At 51.5% G+C, this 27,669-nt stretch overlaps 1 protein-coding gene across 2 annotated transcripts in view; it reads right to left on the reverse strand.

Annotated features, from left to right (window-relative positions):
• Positions 1-27,669, reverse strand: part of Atp9a (ATPase phospholipid transporting 9A (putative)) — a 142,347-nt gene that overhangs the window by 44,319 nt on the left and 70,359 nt on the right. For both annotated transcript variants that reach the window (XM_045156068.1, XM_045156067.1), the window contains exons 8-13: positions 26,452-26,532; positions 24,557-24,632; positions 10,724-10,800; positions 10,368-10,528; positions 8,636-8,778; positions 7,112-7,224 (exon numbers count right to left, since the gene is read on the reverse strand). In XM_045156068.1, the coding sequence (XP_045012003.1) occupies positions 7,112-7,224; positions 8,636-8,778; positions 10,368-10,528; positions 10,724-10,800; positions 24,557-24,632; positions 26,452-26,532 (651 nt within the window). The remainder of the gene's footprint in view (positions 1-7,111; positions 7,225-8,635; positions 8,779-10,367; positions 10,529-10,723; positions 10,801-24,556; positions 24,633-26,451; positions 26,533-27,669) is intronic.

A 27,669-nucleotide genomic window follows, 5' to 3' on the forward strand; every position in this document is an offset into this window, starting at 1 on the left:
CGGGTTACACGAGCCTGGGACGCAGAGAGGAGGGCGTGGGGAGTGGCTCGGCGGCACAAGCCTTCTCTGCCTGTGCAGAGCGCAGGGTTCATTCCCCAGCGCCAAAACATGGGAACGACCGGGGAAAGAAGCGACTGGCTAATCGTCTACGTGGGCTCAGTGTTCAGTCAAGTGCATGTGCCCTTCCTGGGCACAGAGCCCATCTGAATGGTCTCTGCCCACCTCTCCAGCCTCCCCAGTGCCATCTCCCTCCTCCTCTGAGTCCGTCACACTAGCCTTTGTGTTCTGGGGACACTGCCAAGCGTCTCGCTGCCTCGGGGCCTTTGCACTTCTCATGCCAGCTTTCTGGCACTGCAGGGCTCAGCTCGATCTGATCACTCAGGTCTCCAGGGGAAGGTGAACTCCTCACGTCTTCCCAGCGCCCTCAGTCCGTCCGCTCCCTTGGCCTTCATCACTGCACGCCACGCTTGTACGTCCCTGCCATCACCTCTGCTGTCCCAAGCCGGCCCGTTCCCCTGGGGATCTTGCTCTCACTGAGCTCAGGAGGGACTGGTGTCAGGGTGCGCTGCTCACTGGATTCCTAATGCCCTGGGTGGTGCCTGTCCTGCAGCTGGCTCCTGCCGAATGAATGTGCAAATATTTCCTTCTTCCTGGAACGGTGGTTGGAGTTTCCAACATGATCTTTTTTCTCTCTCTCCATTTCCACGCAGACATAACTTCATAATTGCCAGGGCTTGGCTGCCGATGGTATATCACGAATTTGGGATAAAGGATCACCTGCAGCAGCCTGAATTCCAGAAGCTAGAAATGTTTCCATTAAAAACAGGAGAGAAGCCATGTGACCGCTGAGGATGAGTGGTGTTTCACGTCCGTAACACACAGTTGACCAAACAGAGAACACACGGGCTCCAAGAAGTAAGAAAATCACTTTTGTTGAATTTTTTAATACTATTTTTAGTAGTGGCATTAGATTCCTCGGGTAATTAGACAATTACTAAATTATTCTGGTCACTGTGGGGACACATAGGGCTCTGACTTCCTGCTCTGTTAACCCCTGGTGCCAAGAGCACACGAGTTTCACTTCCAGGTCAAAGGGCACAGCATGGTAACAATAATTAAAGTATGGAATGAGAACTCCAGCTTCCACCCACCAAGTGCTTTTAATTATGAAGAATTTGACTTTAGAACTGTACAGAGGGCTGGAGATGCGCAGAGTCGTCCCCTTGACTGGACAGACCCCATCAAGAACATTCTTACAGGCAGCCCAGGCCTGTAAGCCCAGCATGAGGGAGACCGAGGCAGGAGGGTCACCAGGGGTTGTGGCCAGCCTGGGCCTCTCAGTTGGTCTGGAATTTATGTCCTGCGTAAGTGCATGTTATGAAGCTGCCGACACGTGTCCTCGGTTTTGCCCACACTCCTTGGCACCTGGACCAAATCACTTGAGATGAGGCCAGTAACAAGAGACCCCCGACAAGGTCATTGCTACGGTGGGCGAGTCCGAGTGATGCCGGACTGAAGAGCTGAGCAGAGGGTCCCCCGTGGGGAGCTCGGGCTTCTGTAAGGCGACCACCCGCGCGTCCACAGGCCAGGGCACTTGCACTGCTGTGCGGCGTGGCCGGGCTGACCCTGACTTCCAGGCCTCCGGGGTGAGTGAAAGAGAACCAGGGACGCTCCGACTGTCACAGAGGCCCCTCCACGTCCGCGGCTGCCTGACAGGCAGTGAGGAGGCGAGGGTGACGGCCCAGGCAGCCCACTGGGGCTTGGCTTCATGTCACCACAGCCACCTGCTGCTCTCAGGGAGGAGGGAGTGCTGAGACCACCTGGTCAAAGGCCCCTTTTGCACCCAGTGGTGATGTGTCCCTCTCACCAAGGTCCTGGTGCCCACCAGAGGCTCCGCCAGGATGGGGCTGTGCCCGAGCCAGTCTTCCAGCAGCCACGCTCTTCCCATATGGAAGAGTTTCACGTCGTGCAGCATTTATCTCTAACCTCTGCCTACAGGCCCTTTAACCCACACACATTTCTTCTTACTTAAAAAACACCAGGGCAAACAAAAACAGATGTGGGAGCCACAGAGGCACGTCCTGATCCTGTTCGCCCAGGGGAACGCTCCAGGGTCCTGAGATGGAGGGCGGGGGGGGGGGGGGGGGGGGGGGGGGAGGCACCACGTGAGGCCAGCGGTGTGGGGAGAGGAGCGAAGCTCTCCGTGTCCACAGCCCTGGCCTGGCGGCGCCGCTGCTTGGCGTCACATGAGGCTGCACAATGATCCCAGCATCACCAACAGCTGTGAGGCATGGCGGCACTATGAGAGGGAGACAGCTCAGTAATGAAACCCTTGCCTAGCAAACATAAGGCCCTGGACTTGATCCCTAGTGCAGAGAGAGAGAAAGAGAGAGAGAGACTTCCACTCCTCCTGAATGACCTTCCCAGCGAGAACAATTCTAGACTACATTACAGGCAAGACTAACACACAATTGCATGTCGAGTCATCATGAACCAATTTTCTTCCTAAATGCTGTTAAAATGCCGCCACCTATGGACATTTGTAATATTAACAGCCGTGATGAAAGGGCAGGATTGGAACAAAGCGTTATTAAAGGGAAAGAATTCCTACTAGGACAGTCCCACCCATGCTAACCCCTAAAAGCTCCAAGCTGGTGACTCGGGGACTTCAAAGGGCCACCAACCACCGCAGACACAGGCTCAGGGCCACTGCCTGCAGCGGAGCAGCTGAGTTCTGGCTTAGGAGGTGACCACGCACACACGTGCACCACTGACTAGCAGACCTCAGGGGACACGATGGCAGTAAGAAGACTTCAGTCCAGCGTGGGCGATCCTGGGCCTCCTTGGGAATATCTGGGGAGATTTCCATCCAGGAGGGCTGGGAGGAGGAGGAGGGGTGCTCAGGTATGCAGACGGTGCAAGGCAGAGGCAGGGTAGTGGCTGTGCCTCCTCCAAGGCCCAGGATGGGCCCCATGACAAAGCTAATATTTTTTTTTATAATTTTTTTAAATTATTTATTTGAGAGCGACAGGCACAGAGAGAAAGACAGATGGAGGGAGAGAAAGAGAATGGGTGCGCCAGGGCTTCCAGCCTCTGCAAACGAACTCCAGATGCGTGCGCCCTGGGGAACCGAGCCTTGAACCGGGGTCCTTAGGCTTCACAGGCAAGCACTTAACCGCTAAGCCATCTCTCCAGCCCGAAGCTAATATTTTTAAATGATACGTCCTCAGAGTCTAGGGCACTGAGAACTGTGGGTTGAATTATCAAAGATTATCAAAGCCAGGCTTGGGAGCTCACTCTTATAACCCCAGCTTTTGAGGTGAAAGTAGGACTCCAGGAGTGTACAAGGCCGGCCTCAGCCACCTAGAGACTTTGAGACCAGCCTGGGCGACACAAGACCCAGTCTCTGAAAGAAAACAGATGAAGAGGCTATGGCGATGGCCCGGTGGCTGAAGAGCTTGCCACACAAGCACGGACACCTGAGTTCGGACACTAGCTTCTATGTAAACAGCTAGATGCTGTGGCCACATCTACCGCCCCAACCATGCCCACGGGCAAGAAGGGAATGAAAACAGGAGACTCGATGGGAGGCTTGGGGGACAGCTAGTCTGGTGAAAACATCAGTGACAAGAGACCCTGCCTCAAAAGGAAATGGAAGGAAGGCTAGGGAGATGGCTCTACAGTTAAAGGCACTTACTTGCAAAGCCTGTCAGCCCAGGTATAATTCTCCAGTACCCATGTAAAGCCAGAAGTAAGGCATTCATTTGCAGTGGCAAGAGACCCTGGCATGCCACCCCCTACACCACACACCAATAAGCAGATTCACAAAATTGATATCTAAAGTATGTTGGAAGATCCAAAAGTATTTTTTTTCTTTTAAGAGCAACAATTTCTGAATTTATTGTCCATAATGTAATCTTTGCAAGTTTTTCTCAAAAGATACGTTTTACTGTAACCTGTCACCAGTATAAGTAGATTTTGGTAAACTTAAGGGCTTTTACATTTGAAGTCGACGTCATAAAGCCTGTGAGTGGTCCTCAATGCTATCAACTCTCAGGCAACTATTAGAATAGGTTACGGCATCTAGAATTAGAGCACCTTGTACTGTCTGCTTTTAAAGCACCCTGCAGTTTTAAACTTGAAACGTAAGTAACACATTATCTTGTCAGTAGAAGTGACGTTCTCCGTCTGCCAGTGTGTACCTGGCCTATAGGACTATTCCAGTGTGAGCCTTTTAGTCAGTTCTATGCACAACGATTCACCAACTACCGCTGCTGTGGTTCCCCAGGGCCACCCTACTGTGCTCCGACAAGAGCTCACGCTGACCAGACAGGCCACAAGGACAGACTAACTGCGCTCATGGTACCTCTGCCACCAAGGTCACGGAGAGATGACCGTGCAGGGATCCATGTTTGCTGAAAAACTGCTCAGTGCTGCAAAGCTTCTGTGGCTGTGTGTTTAACTCTCAAACTTACAGAATACAGTAAAGTCAAATCAAAAAAAAAAGTTGGGGGGGAGGGAGGGAATTACTATGGGATATTTTTTTATAATCATGGAAAATTCTAATAAAAATTTAAAAAAAAAAAAGCAGGGTCTGGGTGTGGTGGCGCGCGCCTTTAATCCCAGCACTCGGGAAGCAGAGGCAGGTAGATTGCCTTGAGTTTGAGGCCACCCTGAGAGTTCATACTAAATTCCAGGTCAGCCTGGGTGAGAGAGAAACCCTACCTCGAAAAACAAAAAAATTAACAAAGAGAAAAATTATTAATGAAAATATTTTTTAAAAATAAAAGAAAGGGGGCTGGGGAAAAGGCATTTGCCTGTGAAGCCTAAGGAGCCTAGTTCAATTCCCACATAAGGACCCACATAAGCCAGATGCACAAGGGGCGCATGCATCTCAAGTTCGTTTGCAGTGGCTGGAGGTCCTGGCACGCCCATTCTCTCTTTCCTCTGTCTCTTCCCCCCACCAAATAAATAAAGAAATAAAATATTTTTAAAAAAAATAAATAAAAGAAAGACCTCAAATGTGTTATCAGGAAGGCAGTGGGTGCTCCTGACCAGGGTGCGGTGCTCTCAGAATCAAGATGTGCACTGTGGCCCTTGGGTTGGAGGTCATCCTTTAACTGTAAGGTCACCCTTGCGCAGGCCTGACCCTGTAACCCTGAGCTATTTCAGACCCCAGACCCGGGTGGCACACCCGTTTATGAGCTTCCGCTAGGGAGATGACAAGATGGGCCACTCTGTAACTTTTAACGCTGTACAAAGAGCGTTATCTGTGTTCCACCCAAACTAGACTATAAAAGCTCAGGCAGACAGACCCCAAGACAGGGCAGCCTCTGTAAATACCGCGCGCACTTTAAAAACACTGCCAAAGGGGCCCGGCTGTGTTGGGGCTGGGGTCCCCGCACCCTCTGAGCTGTCCAACGTGTAATAAGCAGGTCAGCATTCTGGCCCTGGGGATGAGAGGAAAGTAGACAGCAAGGTATAGACAAACAATGGGCCTCCATCGGGGTACCTGGAAGGCCCCTGGGGTTAGGGCCCCTGAGGGAAGAGTCTGTTCCAAGACAGAAAGCCAGCAACAGGTACTGTCCTGATCACGGGGTTGTATTTGTAGCAATGTTAGAACATTTACCAGAAACATTTCGGTGAAGAAGTAATTGAAATGAAATATCTATCTCTCTCTCTGTGTGTATTTGTTTTTATTTTTATTTTTATTTTTAAATTTTAATTAAACTGTCTTTAATCTCAGCACTTTGGAGGCAGAGGTAGGAGGATTGCCATGAATCTGATTGAGGCCACCCTGGAACTATGTAGTGAATTCCAGGTCAGCCTGAGCTAGAGTGAGACCCTACCTCAAAACAACAAAACAAAACAAAAAATTTATTTAATTAATTGTGAGAGAAGAGAGAGTATAGGTTTGTCAGGACCTCTTGCCACTGCAAACAAACCCCAGGTGCATGGACCACTTTGTGAATCTGGCTATACATGGGTACTGGGGAATCAAACCCAGGCCAGCAGGCTTTGCAAGCAAGCGCCTTTAATTACAGCGCCATTGCCCAGGCCCAGCTCTGAATTTTTTTTGTAAGAACAAGAAGGTGGGAGCGAGCGGGTTAGCTGCACGTCTCCTCGGCCCGGTGCTCAGCAGCCTGATGATTCGACACGGAGACAGTGAGCGTGAGCGGCCAGGCTCAGAGCCACGGATGCAAAACGCAAGCCAAGCCTGCTCATAAACATGAACATCACTATGGCTGGTTCTCATGTTCTCTCCCCCCCCCCCTCTTTCTCTCAAAAACAGGGTCTTGGGCTAAGCTGCAGAACGTGTCTTTTTTAAAAAAAAAGAGGGCCTTCACGTATCCCAGGCTGGCCTCAAGGTAATGACGTGGCCAAGGACAAGTTTGAACGACTTCCTGACCTCCTGCCTCCACCTCCAAATGTGGGGAAGACAGGCACAAAGCACCCTGTGCAGTTTACGCACATGCGGTGCAGGGAAATTGAACCCAGGGCTTTGCGCGAGCTAGGAAAGCAAGCTACCAACTGAGCCAATGCTTCTAGCAGCATATAACTCGTTTTCAAAGCCCCAGCTCTTGGGCAGATAACTTCCAGTCTGTCCTTCCCAACCCCACTCACTCTGCACTAGGGCAGACCTGAGGAAGGTGGGAAAGTTCAGCCTCATTTCAAATGTGAAGGACCATGGTCGCCCTGGGCTTGGGGAGGAGACGGGCAGAGAAGGGAAATGACTGCTAAAGGTGTGATTATCATCCAGCCCAGAGAAGACACCCGAATGGGGCGCCCACACTAAAACCTGGAACTGGGCTGGAGAGATGGCTTAGCGATTAAGGCACTTGCCTGCAATGCCAAAGGACCTAGGTTCGATTCCCCAGGACCCACGTAAGCCAGATGCACAAGGGGCACATGTGTCCAGAGTTCATTTGCACTGGGTAGAGGCCCTGGTGTGCCCATTCTCTCTCTATCTGTCTCTCTTCTACCTCTCTCTGCTTGCAAATAAATAAATAAATTTTTTTTTAAAACCCAGAACGGTGCTCTTTCAGTGGCTGAGCTGTGTGTGACTTCACATGTGGTCAGGAGCTGGCTGGGGCTCAGGTGAACACTTTACCTGGGTGTAAATACTGAATATGTGACTCTGTACTTCGTCCATGGAGTCCAAGCCGTAGGCCACCGTGCCCAAGTGCAGCCGCTTGAAAACCATCTCGTTCTGGGTCAGAGTTCCTGAAACACACGAGACGAGAGCGTCAGACCCACCCCCCAGAGCCCACTCTATCTGCTGAGTCTGCTCTGACTCGCACACAGGGCCAGAGCTCCCGAAACACGAGGTGTGAGCGTCCAACCCACCCCCAGCACCCACTGTATCTGCGGAGTCTGCTCCGACTGGCACGTGGGCTTCAATGTCATCCCTGCTGGAGGAGACACAGGAGGGTAACATGCGCCTAGAATACCCACGACTCTTCTGAGAACGGCATCCTGGGTTGCCATGGGGACAAGGCTAACCCTAGTCCCCAGGGTGGCCCAGACGAATTGTCAATCAGCGTGCAGAGAGGGCGGCACATGACGCTCTAAGTTAATCACCTGCTCTGAGCAGAGAGCCAGCGGAAGGGAAGTAAGAACAGAGGCATCACCCCAATGGCAGATCCCCGCAGGGACCATCCTGGGCTTCGTGGACATGCTCAGAATACCCCCGGCTCTCTCCTTCCAAGAAACCTCATTTCAACTGAATTGAATGGTGTTACGATCTGGGAATAAAATGTGTTGAGGGGGTGGTCACCACTGGGTGACGCTGTGGAGAGGTGACTAGATCACACTAATGTCACCCACGGACCCAGTTCATAGCTGGATGTGTGATTGGGATGCAGGACCTATTTGGAGGAAGCAGGTCGGGAGGCATGCCTTGGAGGTGCGGCACCTATCTTGTCCCAGAGCACGCTCCCCCAGCGCCCTGTCCTGCTTTCTGGTTGCCAGGATACGAGCATCTCCCCACCCCTCAATATAACCTTGTACCACAATGTTTTTGTCTCACTTCAGGCTTAAAAGCAATGGAGCCAGCCAACCACATACTGAAACCATGATCCAAAATAAACCTCTCCTCTAAATTGGTTTGTATAGGTATTTTGTCACAAAAAAAAACTAAACAAACAAACCCAAAAATAATAATAATTATAACAAATAAAAACTGAGTGGCACAGTCAGCCAGTGGGATCTTCGCAATGGCCTCCCTCCTACCCGACGGCCACGGAAGAGAGCGGAAGAGCAGAGCCGGGTCTCCCAGCACGGCCGCGCTCTTCCCCACGTGGTGAGCTCTCAGCACGCAGGGTTAAGGTGGGAAACAGCGCTGCGTGCGGTGGGGCTTGTGGCCAGACTGCCTGGCCCTTGTGCCTCTGTGCCTCGTGTCCTTCTCTATAAAGTACTGCCCAACGCACAAGGCTCACGTGGGCACCACTGAGCACCGTGGGCACCTCCAGCTCTGTGTCATCACACAATCCTTCTGTCCAACTATGGCGGTATCTGCCGTCCACTGAGGGTGAGAAGAAGGCATCCGCCTCCGCAGGGAGGAGCCAGGACCTCTAGCTGGAGCACGTGCTGCCTCGCACCAGAACCCCACGCGGGTTCCCCGAGGGCTACTCACCCGTCTTGTCTGTGAGCAAGTAAGAAATCCTGCCCAGCTGCTCGGGAATTGTGCTGGATCGAACCACTGTCCCCGGGATTTTGGAGTCCCTTCGAATCACCCAACTGTACACGATCTTGCCCATGTCCAAGTTCACACGCAGGCTAGGCACAGAACCACAGCAAAGGGTTAACGGGGCATGCCTACGTCAGGCCCTGGCATGCCTTTCTACGAACATGAACTCTCAATGTACTTCTGGGTGCACGTGCACTCACCGCACCCTTGGGAGCACCTGCCAGGCCGTGGTCACAGACCCAGTGACTCAGCACTCCAGCAGAGCAGGCAGGAGACACACCACGGTGTCTACAGGGATCCAAGTCACTCCAAGGACAGAAACCTTGCTTTTTGCTTTAGTTACTGGTCCCTTCTGTCGATACAGTTTTGGCAGTATATTCCTTTTCCTGTGTCTGCGTATGGAGTGTATGTGTGTGTGTGCGTGCGTTTGCATGGATGTGGGCGGGTGAACGTGTATGTGGAGGTCAGAGGTCGATGTTGGGTGCCTTCCTCAGTTACCCTCCACCTTGTTTGTTTTTTAAAATATTTTATTCATTAGAGAGAGACGGGAGAGAGAGAATGAATGGGCATGCCAGGGACTCCAACTGCTGCAAATGAACTCCAGACACATCCGCCACCTTGTGCATCTGGCTCTACGTGAGTACTGGGGAACTGAACCTGGGTCCTTAGGCTTTGCAGGCAAGTGCCTTAGCTGCTGAGCCATCTCTCCAGCCCCACCTTATTATTCTGAGTCAGGGGCTTGCAGTAGTTCAGCTGCTCTAGCAAGCCAGCGGGCTTCTTCTCTGCCTTCCTGGTGCTGGGAGTACAGGCATGTGCCATCACGCTTTCGCCTGGGGTCTGGGGACCTAAATCAGCTCTCCACATGCCTGCAAGGCTTCACCCACCAAGCCATCTCCCAGACCCTTATGTTCAGTTTTCAAATAGGAGTAAAATACATATGCCATGAAAATTGACCCTTTCCCTTCTTTCTACTTTTTATTGTGAAGCAGGATCTCACTAAGCTACCCAGGCTGGCCAAGTCACTCTGTAGCCCAGGCTGGCCCTGAACTCGAGCGTCCTACTGCAACCTCCAAAGTAGCTGGGGTTACAGGCCTGTATTACCAGGCCTGAGCCTTTCTTGCAATGGAATGTGGAGGGGGAGGTGTGATATGCCGAGTGAGGCGAGGCGCCTGTGTGCCTGGGCGTGTGTGTGGAGGCCAGCACTCTACTCCTTCTCAAAGCCACAGAACCAGCATCCTTTTTGTCTATTTGTTGAGATAGGAGCTCACCTTATAGCCCAGGCTAGCCTCAAACTCCCCATCCTCCTGCCCCAGCTCCCAAGTGCTAGGATTACAATTGTCTATTACCTCATTGAGATTAAAAAGTGCCTTCGTCTTTTGTTTTTTTCGAGGTATGATCTCACTCTAGCCTGGCACTTACTCTTTAGTCCCAGGCTGGCCTCAAACTCATGGCAATTCTCCTACCTCTGCTTTCTGAGTGCTGGGATTAAAGGCGTGCACCACTATGCCTGGCTCTTTTTTTTTTTTTTTTTTTTTGGTGGTGGTTGGAATCTAACCCAGGGCCTTGCTCAGTGGTAACTGAGCTACAACCCCCTGCCCGATCCGGGATCCCTGTGTGAATCAAGAGAAGAAAATGTCACAGCACCAAGTGCACCCACGCACACGTGTCCCCCGCTTACCTGATGGGGATGATGTTGGAAAACAAGAGCAGGAAGCGGATTATCTGCAGGTACCAGCGGCCGGCAAAGTGCTGGAGGGCCACCATGACCAGCGAGACCACCACCAACGCGCCGAACAGGATCTTGGTGAGGCAGTTCACTTCCAGGTCAAACAGGCCGATCTGGGGTGAGAACACGGGCTCAAGGGGTAGCCTGGGGCAGCTCAGCGCCACGTGAGACCATGGAAGGCATCCGTCCCCACAGTGTGCGGGCGCCGAGTTCACGACAGACCCCTGCCACCCTGCACCGAGGACCCCACCGTCAGTGCCAATCATCAGCGTGCACCAGGTCACCACGTGCCATGACCCGTCACCTACCTTACTTCTGGGATTGGAGGTGTTCATGACGCTCCGGAGTTCTCTGCCCGTGTAAAGCACAGCCCCCACCACAGTCCCTGGAGAGAAAAGCAAACCCGGAATCACATGAAGGCTGGGGGGGGGGCTGCAAACAGGGGCGCCCCTCACCCTGGCTCCTTCCTCCCTTCTGCTCTCAGCCACAGCGCAAACGCGCCACGAACCACTGAGCTGCGGCAGCACCGAGCAGCCCAAGTGCCACCAGCCCAAGCGATGGCTTGAATGGAGACTCAGCTCGAGTGCAGTAAGCCACAGTGCCCAGCCGCCCAGCGTTCGCTGGCCATGTGGGGCCGCAGAGGAGCACAGGGCATTATTGTCTCGCATGCCGGGCTTTACCGCCCATGGGCCCAGCAGCTTCCAGTAGCAGAAGAGTCAGGAGGGAGGCTTGGTCCTCTTGCTACTGGCCTCAGAGGCTCCCAGGGGCGACCAGAACATTCTCTTTATGGCAACTTCAAGCCCCTCCTGTCCTCAGCACTCTCTCCCAGGTGAGCCAGACTGCTTTCTGGCTCTGGGCCCAGCTCGCTCCTTTGGGGGATGCTCAGGCGCACGGAAGCCCTCCCCAGAACTTCCATCCCACGGATCCTCCAGGCCACTCAGGAAAGAGCTCCACCCCCTCCCACCACCACCCCCCCCCCCGCCCGCAAAGGAAGCAACTGATGGAAGTACAAGTGGCCAGTTAGCCCTGGACAAGAAAGTACTTTCAAATAGGCAAAAAAATTGACTGCTTCAGCCAGTGTTGGCTAGAAAGTGAGGCACTGAGTCCTTCAGTACACACTGACACTGGGGTGAAAACTGGTTCCATCAATGCTGGGGGCACTATGGTGGGCGATGTCTGTCGAAGGTGCACCTATGTTCTCTTTCCGGTGTGTGCCCAGAGGATGGTCAGTGTAGAAAGTCAGACAAGCCAAAAGGAGGCCATGGGGAAGGGGAGATGGCTCAGAGGGTGGGGTGCCCTGTAAGCATGAACACTTGAGTTTAATTCCCATATGGGGTATGGTGCCGTGTGCTTGGAATCCCGATGTTGGGGTAGGGGGAGACAAGAGGGTCCCTGCGTATTACCCACAGCTCAGATCAGCTCACTCTTGCTTTCTGTCAGCTGCTGTGGCAAGAAGTGACGCCCCACCCGGGGCGTGGTGGTGCGCGCGCCTTTAATCCCAGCATTTGGGAGGCACAGGCAGGAGGATTGCCGTGAGTTCAAGGCCACCACCCTGAGGCTACATAGTGAATTCCAGGTCAGCCTGGCCTAGTGAGACCCTATCTTGAAAAACCAAACAAACAAACAAACAAAAAAATAGAAAGTAATGCCCAGCCTCAATCTGCCATACTTCCTGGCCATTGGTGGAGCTTCCCCTCCAGACTGTAAACTGAAGTAAACCCTTTCCTCCCATCAGCTACTTTTCATCAGGTGTTTTGTCCCAGAAACGTGATGATAACCACAGCACTGGGGCTCACTGGCCAGTTAGCACAGCCTAATTGATGAGTTCTGGGTCAATGAGAGTCCCTAAATCAGAGGACATGGGCGATCTCAAGAACAGCATTTGAGGTGTGGGCTGGAGGGATGGCTCAACTGCTGAAAGTGCTTATTTGGGGCTGAAGAGATAGCTTAGCAGTTTAGGCACTTGCCTGTGAAGCCTAAGGACCCATGTTCGATCTCTCTCCAGATCCCCCATAAGCCACACGCACAAAGGTGAGGGAAGCGCAAGTTCTGCATATGCCCACTAGGTGGGGGAAGCAACTGGAGTTCGATTTCAGTGGCTGAGGCCCTGGTGTGCCAATTCTCTCTCGTGCGCTTGCTCTTAAAAAATTTGCTTATTTACAGTCTACTGATGGCTAGTGTTAAATTTCACGGTACTCATATAAAGCCAGATGCACAAGGTGGTGTGTGCATCTGGAGTTTGTTTGCAGCTGCAGGAGGACCTGACACATTCCTGCTCTCATAAATAAATAAATTACTTTAAAAAGGGGGGGAAGGCTGGAGAGATGGCTCAGCAATTAGGGTGCTTCCCACCAAAGCCTAACAATGCGAGTTCCATTCCCCAGGGCCCACAGAAAGGCAGAAGCACAGAGCAGCACATGCATGTGGAGTGCGTTTGCAGCTGCTGGAGACTCTGACGCACCCTCTCTCTCCTATCTTTCTCTCTCCTTGAAAACATATAAATAAAATATATTTTTAAAAAGCATAGCACCTGAGGTTGTTTGCACACATACATGTGCATTCACAGCATAAACACATACACAAAGGGACACACATACACACACGCACACAAAAAAATGGGGGCGGGAGAGATGGCCCAGTGGATAAAGCACTTACCACTCAAGGGTGAGGACCCAAGTTCAGTTCTGGACCCCACAAGAAAATAGAAGCTTCATTCTCTTTTCAAGGGTGGTGACCTCTGGGGTGACCCAAAAGGCCACACAGTGCTGAGAAGAAGGGACGGAGGAGTGTCCAGCACTGAAACATCTCTATCACACCTTCCAAGGCTCAGGGTCCATTGCAGAAGAGGTGTCAGAAGGAGTGTAAGAGCCAAAGGAAGGGCACCAATCCTTACAATGCAACAATGCAACTGTCCGGATGGAAATTGGCCTGCAAATCCATGACCTCACAGTGCTTAGCACTACTATACAAGACCCTCATAACAGGAGAAAAAGATGATGACATCAGATTAAAAGAGAGGGAGGGGATATGATGGAGAGCAGAGTTGTGAAGGGAAAAGTGGGGGAGGGGAAGGAAACATCATGGCTTATTTTCTATCAGTATAGAAGTTGTCAATAAAAAACAGTCAAAAAAAAAAAAAAAGAAAATATAAGTTTCAGCAATCCCAGCACATTGACAGCAAGACGAGGAAGAGACAGGAAAATTTCCCAGAAGCTTGCAGACCAGCTAGCCTGGTGAGTGCCAACAGGAGAGAGAGCCGGGCATGGTGGTGTGCACACCTTGAATCCCAGTACTTGGGAGGCAGAGGTAGGAGGATCACCGTGAGTCCAAGGTCAACCTAGGACTCAGAGTGAGTTTCAGGTCAGCCTGGGCTAGAGTGAGACCCTACCTCAACAAGAAAGGAAGGAAGGGAGGGAGGGAGGGAGGGAAGGAGGGAGGGAGGGAGGGAGGGAGGGAGGGAGGAAGAACGGAAGAGGGGGGAGAGGAGGGGAGGGAAGGGGAGAGGAAGGGAAGAACGATACAGGGGTCTTACCTCAAAATGAGAAAATGAGGAGGAAGGTGAGGGATGGCACCCAAAAGTTGTCCTCTAACCTACACACACACACACACACACACACACACACACACACACACACACACTGACACCTCTGTTAGGAAGCATTTGCAAAGCTGCCTGGCAAACCCGGAGGGCTCCTCTGCCCATCAAGTCTGAGTCAACGTGGGGAACGCACTCTTGCATGAGGACAGAGTGGGTGCGATGCACCCCAGCCAGACCGGCCAGCAGCCAGCCATGCGCCCTTCACATCCTCACTCCAACACGTCCACGGTAAATGTTTTCTTCTTAAACATAAATGAATAAACACGAAATTAAAGATAAAGACGAAAGCCACCAGCCACAACCAGGCTGCAGCCAAAACCAGCCGAGAAAGGAAGCTGGGGACGCCTCTGCCGAGACCTGGCAGTGAGGACGGCTCTGGGAAGACACGGAGGCAGCAGGAGGGGAAAGGACAACTACCCACCGCTCCCTCTCCCACACTTAGCGGGAGCCCGGCTGCACAAAGATGCGAGCGTGAAGAAGGGTTCACAGGCACCAGCGCGGGCACAGGAGAACCCAAGCCCCGAGGAAGGACGGTGACTCTGGACAAAGAGGCCTGCGGGTCCTCTGAGGCATTCAGCCAGGCTGGCAGAGTCCCACACGATGAGGCCCGTGCGCAGGACCAGGCTCAGCAGATGGCGGCCAGGAGAGCGCAGCTCGCTCCTCTCTCTCCCCGGCAGATGGCCGGCTCCGGGGAACGCGGGTGCCCTGCCCTCAGCCTGTCCTCAGAGCAGATGGCCAGGCAGTGGGAGCTGGGCCTGGGCTGAGCTGGGGGTAGCCGCTCCACCCCTCCGACACAATGCAGCTCGGACTGGACTCCGATGTCCAGGGTGAAAGGGTGCTAATGAAAAGGGGCACCGCAGATTGTGACTGCTGAGAGATCCAGCCTTGTAGCCTGAGCAGCTACCGAGTTCACAGGCTCTCCTGCCGGTAAAGAGTCCTTGTTGGACTGCCAGCCCATAGCATGTAAGCCGATCTAATAACTCCCTTCATAATATACATTCAAAAACAGAGGGGCGACAGCATGTGGGGAGATGGTCACGGGGTAAAGGGCTTGCCTGAAAAGCTAGGGTGCATGTAAAATGCTGGGGGCATTGGTGTCGGCCTACAATCCAACACTGGGGGAGGTGGAGTCAGGAGGCTAAGCAGGACCGCTGCTGGCTACTCGAGCCAGAGTGGTGAGCTCTAGGTTCAGAGAGCCCATCGCAGTAAATAATAAATAAGGTGGAGATGGGGCTGGAGAGATGGCTTAGTGGTTAAGCGCTTGCCTGTGAAGCCTAAGGACCCCGGTTCGAGGCTCGGTTCCCCAGGTCCCACGTTAGCCAGATGCACAAGGGGCGCACGTGTCTGGAGTTCGTTTGCAGAGGCTGGAAGCCCTGGCGCGCCCATTCTCTCTCTCTCCCTCTATCTGTCTTTCTCTCTGTGTCTGTCGCTCTCAAATAAATAAAAAAATTTAAAAAAAAAAATAAGGTGAAGAGAGGCTGAAGGAAATGTTGACCTTTGCCATACACTCCTGCATCTGCACACACACATACCGCACACACATGTACCACACACACAGGAGTGCAAGCATACCACACACACATGCACACCCCCAAATAAGCAAATGAAAGAGTAAGTAAGTACGGCACACACTGAAAGTCATGTCCACCAGAATACAGGCCAACCAAGCACGATGCCACCAAGGCTGAGAAGAGTGGCTGTCACCACCTGTGGTGGTTTGATTCAGGTGTCCCCCATAAACTTAAGTGTTCGGAATGCTAGGTTCCCAGGTGATGGAGATTTGGCAATTAATGCCTCCAGGAGGCAGTGTGTTGTTGGGGGCAGGCTTATGGGTGTTGTAGCCAGCTTCCCCCTGCCAGTGTTTGGCACACTTTCCTGTGGCTGTTGTCCACCTGATGTTGGCCAGGAGGTGATGTCCACCCTCTGCTCATGTTGTCGTTTTCCCTGCCATCGTGGAGCTTCCCCTCCAGCCTATAAGCCCCCCGCCGCCCTTTCCCCCCACAAGCTGCTCTTGCTGGGTGATTTCTGCCAGCAATGCAAACCTGACTGCAACAGCATAGTTGGTACCAGAGGAGTGGGGTTGCTGCTGGACACCTGAGTGTGTGGCTTTGGCCTTTTGGAGCTGATTTTCAAGAGGAATGTGGAAGGATTTAAAATGTTGGCCTAATGAGATGCTTTGCGGTGCTGTAAGCACAGCGTGATGGACTGTTCTGGACTGAGCTGCAAGACCTGAATGCAGTAAGAACTATGGACCTTGATGTTTGACTTATGAGGGTGAGAAAGAGCTTTGCCTGAACTGGGATAGAACAGTTTGTGTGAGAGGCTTCCTGTTATACCCATGTCCTGAGAATTTGTACTAGGTTGCATTGAGTAAAAAGGGACTGGTGTGAGCAGAGGGATATGGCACAGAAATGAAATCTTTGGGCTGAAACTTCTCCCCGTTCAGCTGCAATTATATTAGAAATTACAACCTTTGAGATTGGGCCAGCTGACCTGTATTGGGGCAACAGGAAGAATGAAGGGTCCCGAGTGCTCAAGGAGTGTCCTATTCTTCAAAGTCTGCTTTATTCCTCCCTGGATTAACAAGTTGGCTCCCTATCTGGTATTATGGAGTATAGAAATGCAGGAAAGAGAGGGTCATTGAATTTGCAATACGGTCTTGTGTTTTGGAAATGGCCATGGGCAATGTGAAGCAGGTTTGCCGGGTTGCCTGCACAGAGACTTGATGGAGCTGTGAGGATGATCTGTGGGTTTCAGTGGAGACCCAGTGGAGATGCTAGGACCACGAGATGGCTGCTAAGGAGAGCTGCTGGCCCTGGATGGAGTTTTCCAGGATTGTGAGTAGCCTAGCTGGAAGGGTTGGATTGAAACTCCAGAGACTTGTTGCTGGTTAGGATTATCAGACTTGGAGACTTGTCATTGACTAGAGTTGTTGGGCTTGGAGCTACAGAGTTTGATGTTTGCCGTTTAAATCTTGTATTGGTTGCATATTTGCTATGCCCAATGCCATATTTTGCAGTGTGAATGTTTATTTTGTTCCATTATGGGTTTTTTGAGTTTTGTTTTGTTTTTTTTTTTTTTTGCATTATTGCTCAGTTAAAAGACCTTGGACTTGGGCTGGAGAGATGGCTTAGCGGTTAAGCGCTTGTCTGTGAAGCCTACGGACCTGTTAGCTAGATGCACAAGGGGGCACACACATCTTGAGTTCATTTGCAGTGGCTGGAGGCCCTAGCATGCCCATTCTCTCTCTCTCTCTCTCTCCCTCTTTCTCTCTCTCTCTGTCGCTCTCAAATAAATAAATTAAAATTAAAAAAAAAGACCTTGGACTATGGGAATGTTTGAACATCATTAGGATTGATAAAATCTATGGGGACTTTTAAAGTTGGGCTGAATGCATTGCATTTTATCTCATGGATGGTTATCAGTTTATGGAGGCAACAAGGGGTGGTGGTTTGTTTTAGCAGGTGTCCCCCGTAAGCTTCTGAATGCTACGTTCCCAGTTGATGGAGTCCTGGAGGCAGTGTATTGTTGGGGGCGGGCTTATGGGTGTTATAGCCAGCTTCCTCTTGCCAGTGTTTGGCACGCTGTCCTATTGCTGTTGTCCATGTGATGTGGGCCAGGAGTTGAAATCCACCTTCTGCTCATGCCATCATTTCCCCTGCCATCATGGAGCTTCCCCTTGAGCCTGCAAGCCAAAATAAACCCTTCTTTCCCCACAAACTGCTCTTGGTGGAGTGATTTCTGCCAGCAATATGAACCTGAGTGCAACACCACCCAAAGCCTCCATACGCTTCACATCAACGCTGCCCCACAGATCTGAGCCCCTGCTTCACGCTCTGGGTGGCTATCCAGGTAAGAGGGGCACTCGGGAAACCAACAACGTGCATGCACCTGCTTTGACAGTTTTGAATCAGTCACAAACTTATTTTTTTTAATTGCTTTGTTTTTCTTTTCTTATTGACAACTTCTAAAATTACAGACAATAAACCACAATAATTCCCTCCCCTCCTACTTTCCAAACTTTTAATATTTTAAGTTTTTGAAGCAGGTCTAGCAAGGCCCAGGCTGGCCTCAAACTCAGCATGTAACAGAGGATGACCTTGCGTTTCTGATCTCCCGTGTTTACCTCCCAAGAGCTGAGATTGCAGGTGCCGCTGTGCCGAGTTTGTGCGGTGCTGGGGGTGGGACCCAGGGCTCTGTGCATGCGAGGCCAGCGCTGCCCACTGAGCCACGGCCCCAGTCACCACCTGTCACATCCAGGAGCTTTTGTGTAAGAGACAGAGGTCACTGGCTCCTCCTGGGAAATCAGAGAGGCTGGTGGCACAAATTCCGTGGTCCTCATGGCCTAGTCAGCTAGGGACAAATGAGAGTCACTCCCCAGCTCACCAGGGTCCCACTGAGCCCAGCCTACTCCCGTATATCTCCCGCCCAGTCTTCAGCTCTGTACACAATGCCTGCATGCCCTGACCTCTGACCCCTTGCGGTGCGGTGCTGCCCCCCTGAGCCTCAAAGACAGCTCCCCTCACACGCGGCAGTCCTGTCTGCGACCCGGTGTTAATGCATGTGTGCGTGCACGGAGGCCAGAGGACGGCCGCAGGTGTCATTCCTCAGGTTTCCTATCCGTCTTTACAGGAGACAGGATCTCACTGGCCACGAGCTCAGTGATTCGGTTTGACCAGCGAGCCAGGGGAGCGCCAGGGATCTCCTGGATGTCTCTATTCCTGGTGCCGGGTAAGGGTTATGTTCCACCACATCCAGCATTCCTTTTCAGATTTTTAAAAATTTATTTGTTTATTAATTTATTAGAGAATGGGCATGGCAGGGCCTCTAGATACTGCAAACAAACTCCAGACGCACGCAGCCTCATGTGCATCTAGCTTATGTGGGACCTGGACAATCGAACCTGGATCCTTAGGCTTCGCAGGCAAATGCCTTAACCACTAAGGCATCTCTCCAGCCCACACACCCAGCATTTTCTTAATGTGGGTCCTAGGTGTTGAACTCAGGTCCTCATGCTTGCCAGGCAAGCACTTTACCGCATGAGCTGTCTCCGCTGCCCCGTGACCCTTTTGTTCCTCATCCCCAACATGACGCATGCTCAATTGTTTACAGCAGCTTGGCATCCCTGCGACATCCCAGCATGAATCCAGGGACAGAGCTCAGTGACAGTGTGGACCAGCTGGGCACTGTAAGGCCACACAGCACAGTGCCCAAGTGTGACAACATGCTGGTCATGTGCCAGCGACAGGACCACACTCCAGATCCAGGAGGAAACCTACTCATCACTTGAGTCTGAGAAGCAGGCTAAGTGCCATCCAGGCCACCTCCTCTGTCCACCCTCAGAGTCTCCCATCTGCACTGCCTGGAGCTGTGTGTTCCGACTGCCAGGGCAGCCATCCCCTCTCCAGGTAGTTGCTGGCCGAAGCAGTCAGACCCTCATCACAACCTGACAAGCTTTCTTTTTGAACTGGCAATGGACAGCAGCGGCTTGACCAAGAGGCAGGGGTGGGAACACAGAGGCAGAGTCTCACGGAATTGAGAGTGCCAGAGGTGGTAGAAAGAACGTAAGAGCCGCAGGAAGGGTAGGACCGCTTACAACGCACTCTTCCAGATGCAATCTGGCTTCAACGTCCATGACTGCGCAGTGCCTAGTACTTCTTACATAAGACCCTCACAATAGGAGGAAAAGATGATGACATCAAAATGAAAGAGACCGACTGGGGGGGGTATGATAAACAGTGGATTTTTGAGGGGGAAAGTGGGGGAGGGGAGGGATTTATCATGGTTCATTGTCTATAATTATGGAAGGTGACAATGAAAAAAGGTTTCAGCCGGGCATGGTGGTGCACACCTTTAATCCCAGCACTTAGGAGGCAGAGGTAGGAGGATCACCATGAGTTCAAGGCCACCCTGAGACTATATAGTGAATTCCAGGACATCCTGGACTGGAGCAAGACCCTACCTCAAACAAACAAAAGGTTTGAAAAAAGGTCTGGAAAGATGGTTTAGTGATTAAGGCACTTGCCTGCAAAGCCAAAGGATCTAGGTTCGACTCCCCAGGACCTACATAAGCCAGATGCACAAGGGTCCACACATCTGGAGTTCATTTGCAATGGCTGGAGGCCCTGGTACACCCATTCTCTCTCTCTCTCTACCTCCTTATTTCTGTATCTCTCTCCACTCTCTCAAATAAATAAATAAAAATAAATTAAAACAAAAGGGCTGGAGAGATGGCTTAGCAGTTAAGGAGCTTGCCTGCAAAGCCAAAGAACCCAGGTTTGACTTCCCAGGACCCACATAAGCCATATGCACAAGGAAGCACATGCATCTGGAGTTCATTTGCAGTGGCTGGAGGTCCTAATGTGCCCATTTATCTCTCTTTCTCTCTCTCTTTCGCTCCCCCTGTTTATTTCTATCTCTCTCAAGTAAATAAAGAAAAATAATTTTTTTTTAAGTTAAAATCCTAACTCGCAGGTGAGGTGGCGCACGTCTTAACCCCAGCACTCAGGAGGCAGAGGTAGGAGGACTGCATTGAGTTCAAGGCCACCCTGAGACTACATAGTGAATTCCAGGTCAGCCTGGGCTAGGGAGCCTAACTTGAAAAAAAAAAATCCTAACTCACAGAATTTAATATTTTATTCTTAGTTGTAAATAATACATCAGTCAAGATTTTTAAAAAATACTTTCTATTTATGCATTTGCATGTGTATGTATGTGCATGAGCACACCAGGGTTTCTTCCACTGCAAATGAATGCCAGACACACGTGTCTTCTTTTATGTGTTTATTCATTTACTTTGCATCTGGCTTTACATGGGTACTGGGGAACTGAACCCTGGGCATACAGGCTTTGCAAGCAGGTATCTTTTTTTATTATTTATTTATTTATTGGGTTTTTTTTGAGGTATTGTCTCACTCTAGCTGAGGCTGACCTGGAATTCAATATGTGGTCTCAGAGAGGCCTTGAACTCAAAGTAATCCTCCTACCTCAGCCTCCTGAGTGCTGGGATTAAAGGTGTGCGCCACCATGCCAGGCTCAAGCAAGTATCTTTAACTACTGAGCCCCCGGCCCCAGTTCAGATTTTTAAGTGCTTTTTCAGTGTTTTAGTAGATATTTTTATAGCTTCTTTGGGAAGAAATAATAAAAGTCTTTAACATACAAAAAATCCACTGAAGTTACTAGTACAACTACAGATGTGATAGCAGCTTTGTAAGATCATACTAAGTTCCTCATTTGCACACCATTTGCAAACAGCTAGTGGATTTGTCTCTGATGACATGGGACTGAACACAAAAACATTGCCCTTGTGTTGTGAATGAAAGCAACGAGAGAGGTCTGCAGAAATGAGAGCTGCCACCCAAAGACTTGATGAAAATGACTGCAGGATGCTAATATTGGCGTGTCAGCCAGGCGGAATCAGACAGGAACCAAAGCAAACCACCCAGTTCTGCTTGAACCCTCCAGAAAAACATCACACTGGTGCTACACACTCAAACAAGTCTTGTGATCCGTGAGTGTAAAGCGGTCAGTCCACCTTCAAGTTCCCGTTTGTCTCTGGCCCCCCTCCTGTCAGGAGACAACTCTCCGAGGCTGTGTGACCCCGAGCAAGGCGCTCTCCCTCTCTGGGACCCAGGTCCTGAGTCCAGGAAACGTCTTTATTTACTATTGTGAAGTGCAGACAAAGAAGAATGGCAGAAGCCTCTGCAAGTAAAGGGGCCTGACACATAAAAGATATTATTGTTAGTTTCCGGCACTGACTGACCCTGACAGTCTCCTGGCAACAGTGCCAGGGCCTGACTGCCCGTTCATGTGCATTTTCATAGTCTCCCTCTTCATCTCTTCAATTTTCCAAGGAACAGTCTTGATCTAGCCCAGGAATTCACTATGTAGTCCCAGGGTGGCCTCGAACTCATGGTCATCTTCCTACCTCTGCCTCCCAAGTGCAGGGATTAAAGGCATGTGCCACTATGCCAGGCTAACTAATAAATTTAAAAAAAAAATAATAAGGGGCTGGAGAAATGGCTTAGTGGTTAAGGCGTTTGCCTGCAAAGCCAAAGAACCCAGGTTCGATTCCCCAGGACCCATGTTAGCCAGATGCACAAGGGGCGCACACATCTGGAGTTCATTTGTAGTGGCTGGAGGCCCTGGTGCGCCCATTCTCTCTCTCTCTCTCTCCCTCTTTCTCTGTCAAATAAATAAATAATATGTTAATAATAATAATAGCCAGTGGTGGTGCATGCCTTTAATCCCAGCACTCCAGAAGCTGAGATAGGAAGATCTCTCTGAGTTTGAAGCTAGCCTGGGCTGGAGTTCGGCTCTACCTTGAAAAATCAAAAACAAAACCCAAGTGTGGCAGTGCCTGACTGTATTCTCGGTGACTGGGAAGTGGAAATGCAATTCTGGGCTCACTGACTAATTACTCTGGCTGAACCAGTGAGTTCTGGGTTCAGTGAGACATCCTGTCTCAAAAAATAAAGATGGAGGCCGGGCGCCTTTAATCCCAGCACTAGGGAGGCAGAGGTAGGAGGATCGCCGTGTGTTCAAGACCACCCTGAGGCTACATAGTTAATTCCAGGTCAGCCTGGACCAGAGTGAGACCCTACCTTGAAAAACCAAAAAATAAATAAATAAATAAAAATAAAGATGGATTGTGAGTGAGGAAGACACGTTGACGCCCACCTCCAGCCTCCTTGTGCTCAGGCACACCTCACCACCGCACACCTATGAGTGTGCATACACACATGCACATGCACATGTGCCCATAAGACACACCTAAACACATGTGAAAGAAAGCAGTGAGTGGAGGAGGACCTGACTTCCATGAAGAAAGAAAGAGGAAGACCAACGGGTGCAATAGTGGCACGTCTGTCATGCTGCAAACCAACTGCCCTCTAATTGGACTGGAGGCCTGCTCCATGGGAGGGAATACATCCCTGATACTGAAAACCTAAAGCAGGGGTAGTCATGAGCCCTAGGAGTGTAACGTCTGCTGCTGTCTGGATAAATGTATATGCTATGCTCATCAAACCGCCCAGCAAGCAGTTCTCTTAACGTTCATACCCTTATATTAATGCTACTCTCACTGTTGGTAGAGAACCTTCTCTTTTCAGAGGTCAGTGACCTTGGGATGACTCAGAAGGCATCATGGTGCTGGAAAGAAGTGACTGGAGTATTCAGTACTTGAATATCTCTATCATACCCTCCAAGGCTCAGGGTCTATTGCGGAAGAGGTGGCAGAAAGAATGTAAGAGCCAAAGTGCGTAAAATGTGCTCCCCTCCAGGCACAAAATGGCCTGGATATCCATGACCTTACAGTGCCTGCCACTATCTACACAAAACCATCATAAGAGGAGGAAAAGATCATGACATCAAAATAAAAAAAGAGACTGATTAGAGCCGGGTGTGGTGGCGCACACCTTTAATCCCAGCACTCAGGAAGCAGAGGTAGGAGGATTGCCATGAGTTCAAGGCCACCCTGAGACTCCATAGTGAATTCCAGGTCAGCCTGGGCTAGAGTGAAACCCTACCTCAAAAAAAAAAAAAAAAAGGGAGAGACTGATTAAGATGGGGAAAATGGGGAGAGGGAGGGCATTACCATGGATTTTATTTTAATAATCACAGATGTTGTTAATGAAAAAAATTGGAAAAAAAAGAAAGGCAGGGAGGGAGGAAGGATAGAGGAAGGTAAGGAGGGGGGAAGGAAAGAGGGAGAGAGAGGGAAGAAGAGAGAAACGGAAGAAGGAAGGAAGCAAGGGAGGGAGGAACAGATGGAGGAAGGGGCCTGTGGGTCACAATGGACACAGTGACACTCTTGTAACAGCGCAGCCTCACAGTGACATGCTGCTTCAAGTGTACAAAGGGCTTTTGCCTCTGGCTGGGCCGCCGGGAGGGTTCCACACCAACTCTGCCTGTGCCCACTGTGTGGCCCTGACCAAAAGTGACTTGACCTCTCTGAGCCTTGGGTCCTTCAGCGGCTCCAGGAACCGCTGGGTAGGTCAAGCCTGTAACCCAGCATGTGGCTCCGCACAAGGCCCTCCTTACCCCCCCCCCATGCAACCAGTACGAACCTGCCGTGGACCAGGATCAGACCGCGGCCGCCCCTGCTCAGTGTCAGCCCACCGGTCAACACCCAAGCCACCATCCCCACCTCCCCTTGCCATTTACAGACCAGAAGCTCCACCTTCCCGGTGCGCGGCTGCCCTCGACCCCCACCTCACCCACCGCCCTCCCACTGTGCGGGCACCACAGACGGCAGCCCCCGCGGGCACAGCGTCTGGCCCAAGCATTCAGAACTCGACTTCTGGTACAGACCACTACGTCAACGCAAGCGGCACGAAGGGCAGTGGCGGTGTGGATGCTGTGGGAAGTCCACAGGCGCCCGTGCGCATCCGGGCGGTGACTAGAGACCTGCTCAGTCCCCGGAGGTTCCACAGCAGGATAAAAGCTGCATTTGACCCACGCCTCATTTTCCCAACTGCCATGCTTATTCTAACTACAAAGGACTTTGCTTTCCTTGTCGAACTGCCCCCATGTCCCTCCTCACCTGACGCGATGACCGTTCCAGCCCACAGCGTGTTCTCGATGCTCAGGCTCTCGCTGACCGGAGGGTCACTGTCTTCCTAGAAAAGGCCAAATGCATTCGTGTTCACCAACAGTCATCTCTCACTTCCCATGGGGTAGGGGGGTCAAGGCCCCCCAAAGATGCCAAAGTACCCAAAATAGTACTTGCTTAACATGCACAAGGTCTAGGGTCCAATTTCAGCCACACACACACTCGCTTAAATTAATTTAATGGCAGCTTTTCCTGGCATTGTGATGTGTGCCTATAATCTCAGCACAGGGAGACTGAGTCAGAAGAATTGAGTTGAAAGCCCGCCTGGGCTACCTTCAAGGATATCAAGAACAAACACATCGCTGTCTTTAGTTGGGAGTGTGGCTCAGTGGTAGAGTGCTTGCCTAACATTCATGAGGAACGGGATCTGATTCCCAGCACTGTAAAATGACGATTTCTGCGAAGAACTCACAAGCATGCCCCCATGTGCTAAGTTTAATTAACCTCTGGGTGACGCCGAGTGCCTGATGCAGTGCAGATGCCAGGTAAGCAGCTGCGATGCTGGGTGGCCTACCGGCTGGAAGACAAGAACAGAGTCTGCACACATCCACACGGGCACAACGCCCGGTGGGCGGCTGCAGACCCACAGGTAGGGCGGGAGCAAACTGACCGACTGCGTTAGCAGAATCCGCAGGCTGACTCCAGCCTGTTCTTTTTAAAGGGCTCCACCTGGCAGAAACAGAGGAGGCCCCCATTGGGAAGCCCCAGCTTAGCCCTGTGAGAGAGGACCAAGCTCAGTCACCATCTAGCACCCTTAGAGCTTTCGTCCCTCGTGGAGACGCGCGTGAAACCTGGCTCGTCACGCAGCGGCAGGTGTCTGGCACTGAGGAAATGCTTTGCAAGGTGCCGTGTTGTGACTGTGGACCGTCTGTCTCCCACAGGCTCGTGTGTCTGAACACTTGATTCCCCAGCTAGTGACCCTGGGAGACTCGTGGACTCTTCAGGAGGTGGAGACTGGCTGGAGGAAGCGGGTCACTGGGGCTGAGCCGTGAGGACGTCGCCTGGCCTCACTTCCTGCTCCCCTCTCTTCCTGACCGTGGCTGGGACGTGACTGTTTCCCACTCTTGTCACCATGTGTCTTCATCATGAGGAACTGCGTCCCCGGAACTGGGAACCGAATTCAACTCCTTCCTCGCCTAAACTGCACCCTGTCCCGTATTTCACCACAGGAAGAAGAAAGCAGCATGCTAGATCACAGTGAGAATGTGAAACCAAGCCCTCGGGCTCCTGTCGACAGGTCTCATGACCCACAGAAAGAGAAACACAGTTTCATTTCTGTGTTGTATAGCTATTTTAATGTCATATTCTGAAAATAATTTAATTCTACTTTTTTGCTGTAATGAAGGGTCTGAGGGTGACATACGCTACGGAACTGGCAGGTAGGATTTAACTTTTCGGTAGTGTGGTTCGGTTTGTTCTGAGATAGGATCTCACTATGTAGCCCAGGCTGGCTTTGAGCGCACAGCCATCTTCCCGCCTCAACCTGCCGGGTGCAGGGATGATGGACTGTCTGCCATGCCCGCTGGCAGACAGCATTTGTGTGCGCTAAAGGACACACGGCCCCACCCGGGGAGGACAGAATGACCTCGTCCAGACACCGGCGTGCGCGCTGAGGACACTCAGCCTCCATGCTTCAGGCTGTTCCGGCCGTGACAGTGTCACGGAGAGTCAATCCCTCGGCTTGCCCAGTGGGGCCGTGGCCAGAAACCTCAGCCCCACGTGGGCCAAAACCACACCCTGCGGGGGTGTGGCAGCACACCTCTGCTCCGCAGGCCCCGCTGCGGCCACACCCCCAAGCCAGGGCTCTGCCCAGCAGGCCTACTCACTCTGGTGAAGGTCCCCACGAAGTTGTGGATGTCGATGTTGGGCTCTTCGGCATACACGTAAGACCGGATCTGCAGGAGGTCCTGCGCGAGGAGACCGTGCGGTTAACGCCGAGACGGCAGCTTGGCAGTCAAGGTTTCAGGCAGCCCGACTCCCCAGGCTCTCCACGTGACGGGGCAGGTGGTGAGAAGACACTCCCTTGGTCAAGGTTAAGAGCTGCCACAGACCCTCTCCCTCAGTCTTGAGGGCAGACGCCTGTCCCTGCATCTACCCAGCACCAAACACAGCCAGGAACAGCCCTGAAATGAGCAGGCCTCTCTCTGACCAGCTACACCCTGGCCTGCCAGGCTCGCTCATCCTAATGGAACACTTGCTCATTCAACAAATGCAAGTCAGGCACCTACGGTGTGCAAGGCCTTGGGAAGCGCTGAAAAAGAGAACAGCTGCCGCCTATCAGAGTTAACAGAGACAGAAAATAACAAGCTTTGGCTAGGATGTGGGGAAGCCAGAACCTCTGTAGGCCAGATGAAAAACAGCAGAGCCTATGTGGACAACAGACTTGGTGCTTCCTCAAAAACTTATACGGGGGACATTACCATAGGCTCCAGCAACTCCATTTCTGGGTGTCTGTACAAAGAATGAGAAGCAGGACTCAGAGAGGTGCCTGACACCCCACATGCACTGTCCACGAAAACCAAGAGGCACCAGTGGCCACCACAGATGGACAAATGTGACACGTGCTACTGGAGGGACGCTCGTTACTCAGCAGTGAAAAGGGAGCATACCCAGACACGTGCTGTCACTCAGATGAAGCTTAAAGACATCATGCCGGGCTGCAGAGATGGCTCAGCGGTTAAGGCGCTTGCCTGCAAAGCCAAAGGACCTTGGTTCGATTCCCCAGGACCCACTTAAGCCAGGTGCACAAAGTGGCACATGCGTCTGGAGTTTGTTTGCAGTGGCTGGAGGCCCTGGCATGCCCATTCTGTCTGTCTCTCTTTGCTGTATGTCTCTCTCTCTCTCTCTCTGTATTTCTTTTGTGTTTATAAATAAATAAATATTTTAGAAAAATTTAAAAATCAGGCTAAGTGAAGTGAGCAAACACAAAAACCAAATCGAAAAGGATGTTATATGATTCCACTTACAGTAGGTCTTCACGAGTAAGTGGTCAGAATCCCAGAGAAAAAGAGCAGAATGGTGGAGTACTGTTGATGGACAGAGGT

Source organism: Jaculus jaculus, chromosome 8 (genome assembly GCF_020740685.1).
Source record: "Jaculus jaculus isolate mJacJac1 chromosome 8, mJacJac1.mat.Y.cur, whole genome shotgun sequence".
NCBI classification, from domain to species: Eukaryota; Metazoa; Chordata; class Mammalia; order Rodentia; family Dipodidae; genus Jaculus; species Jaculus jaculus.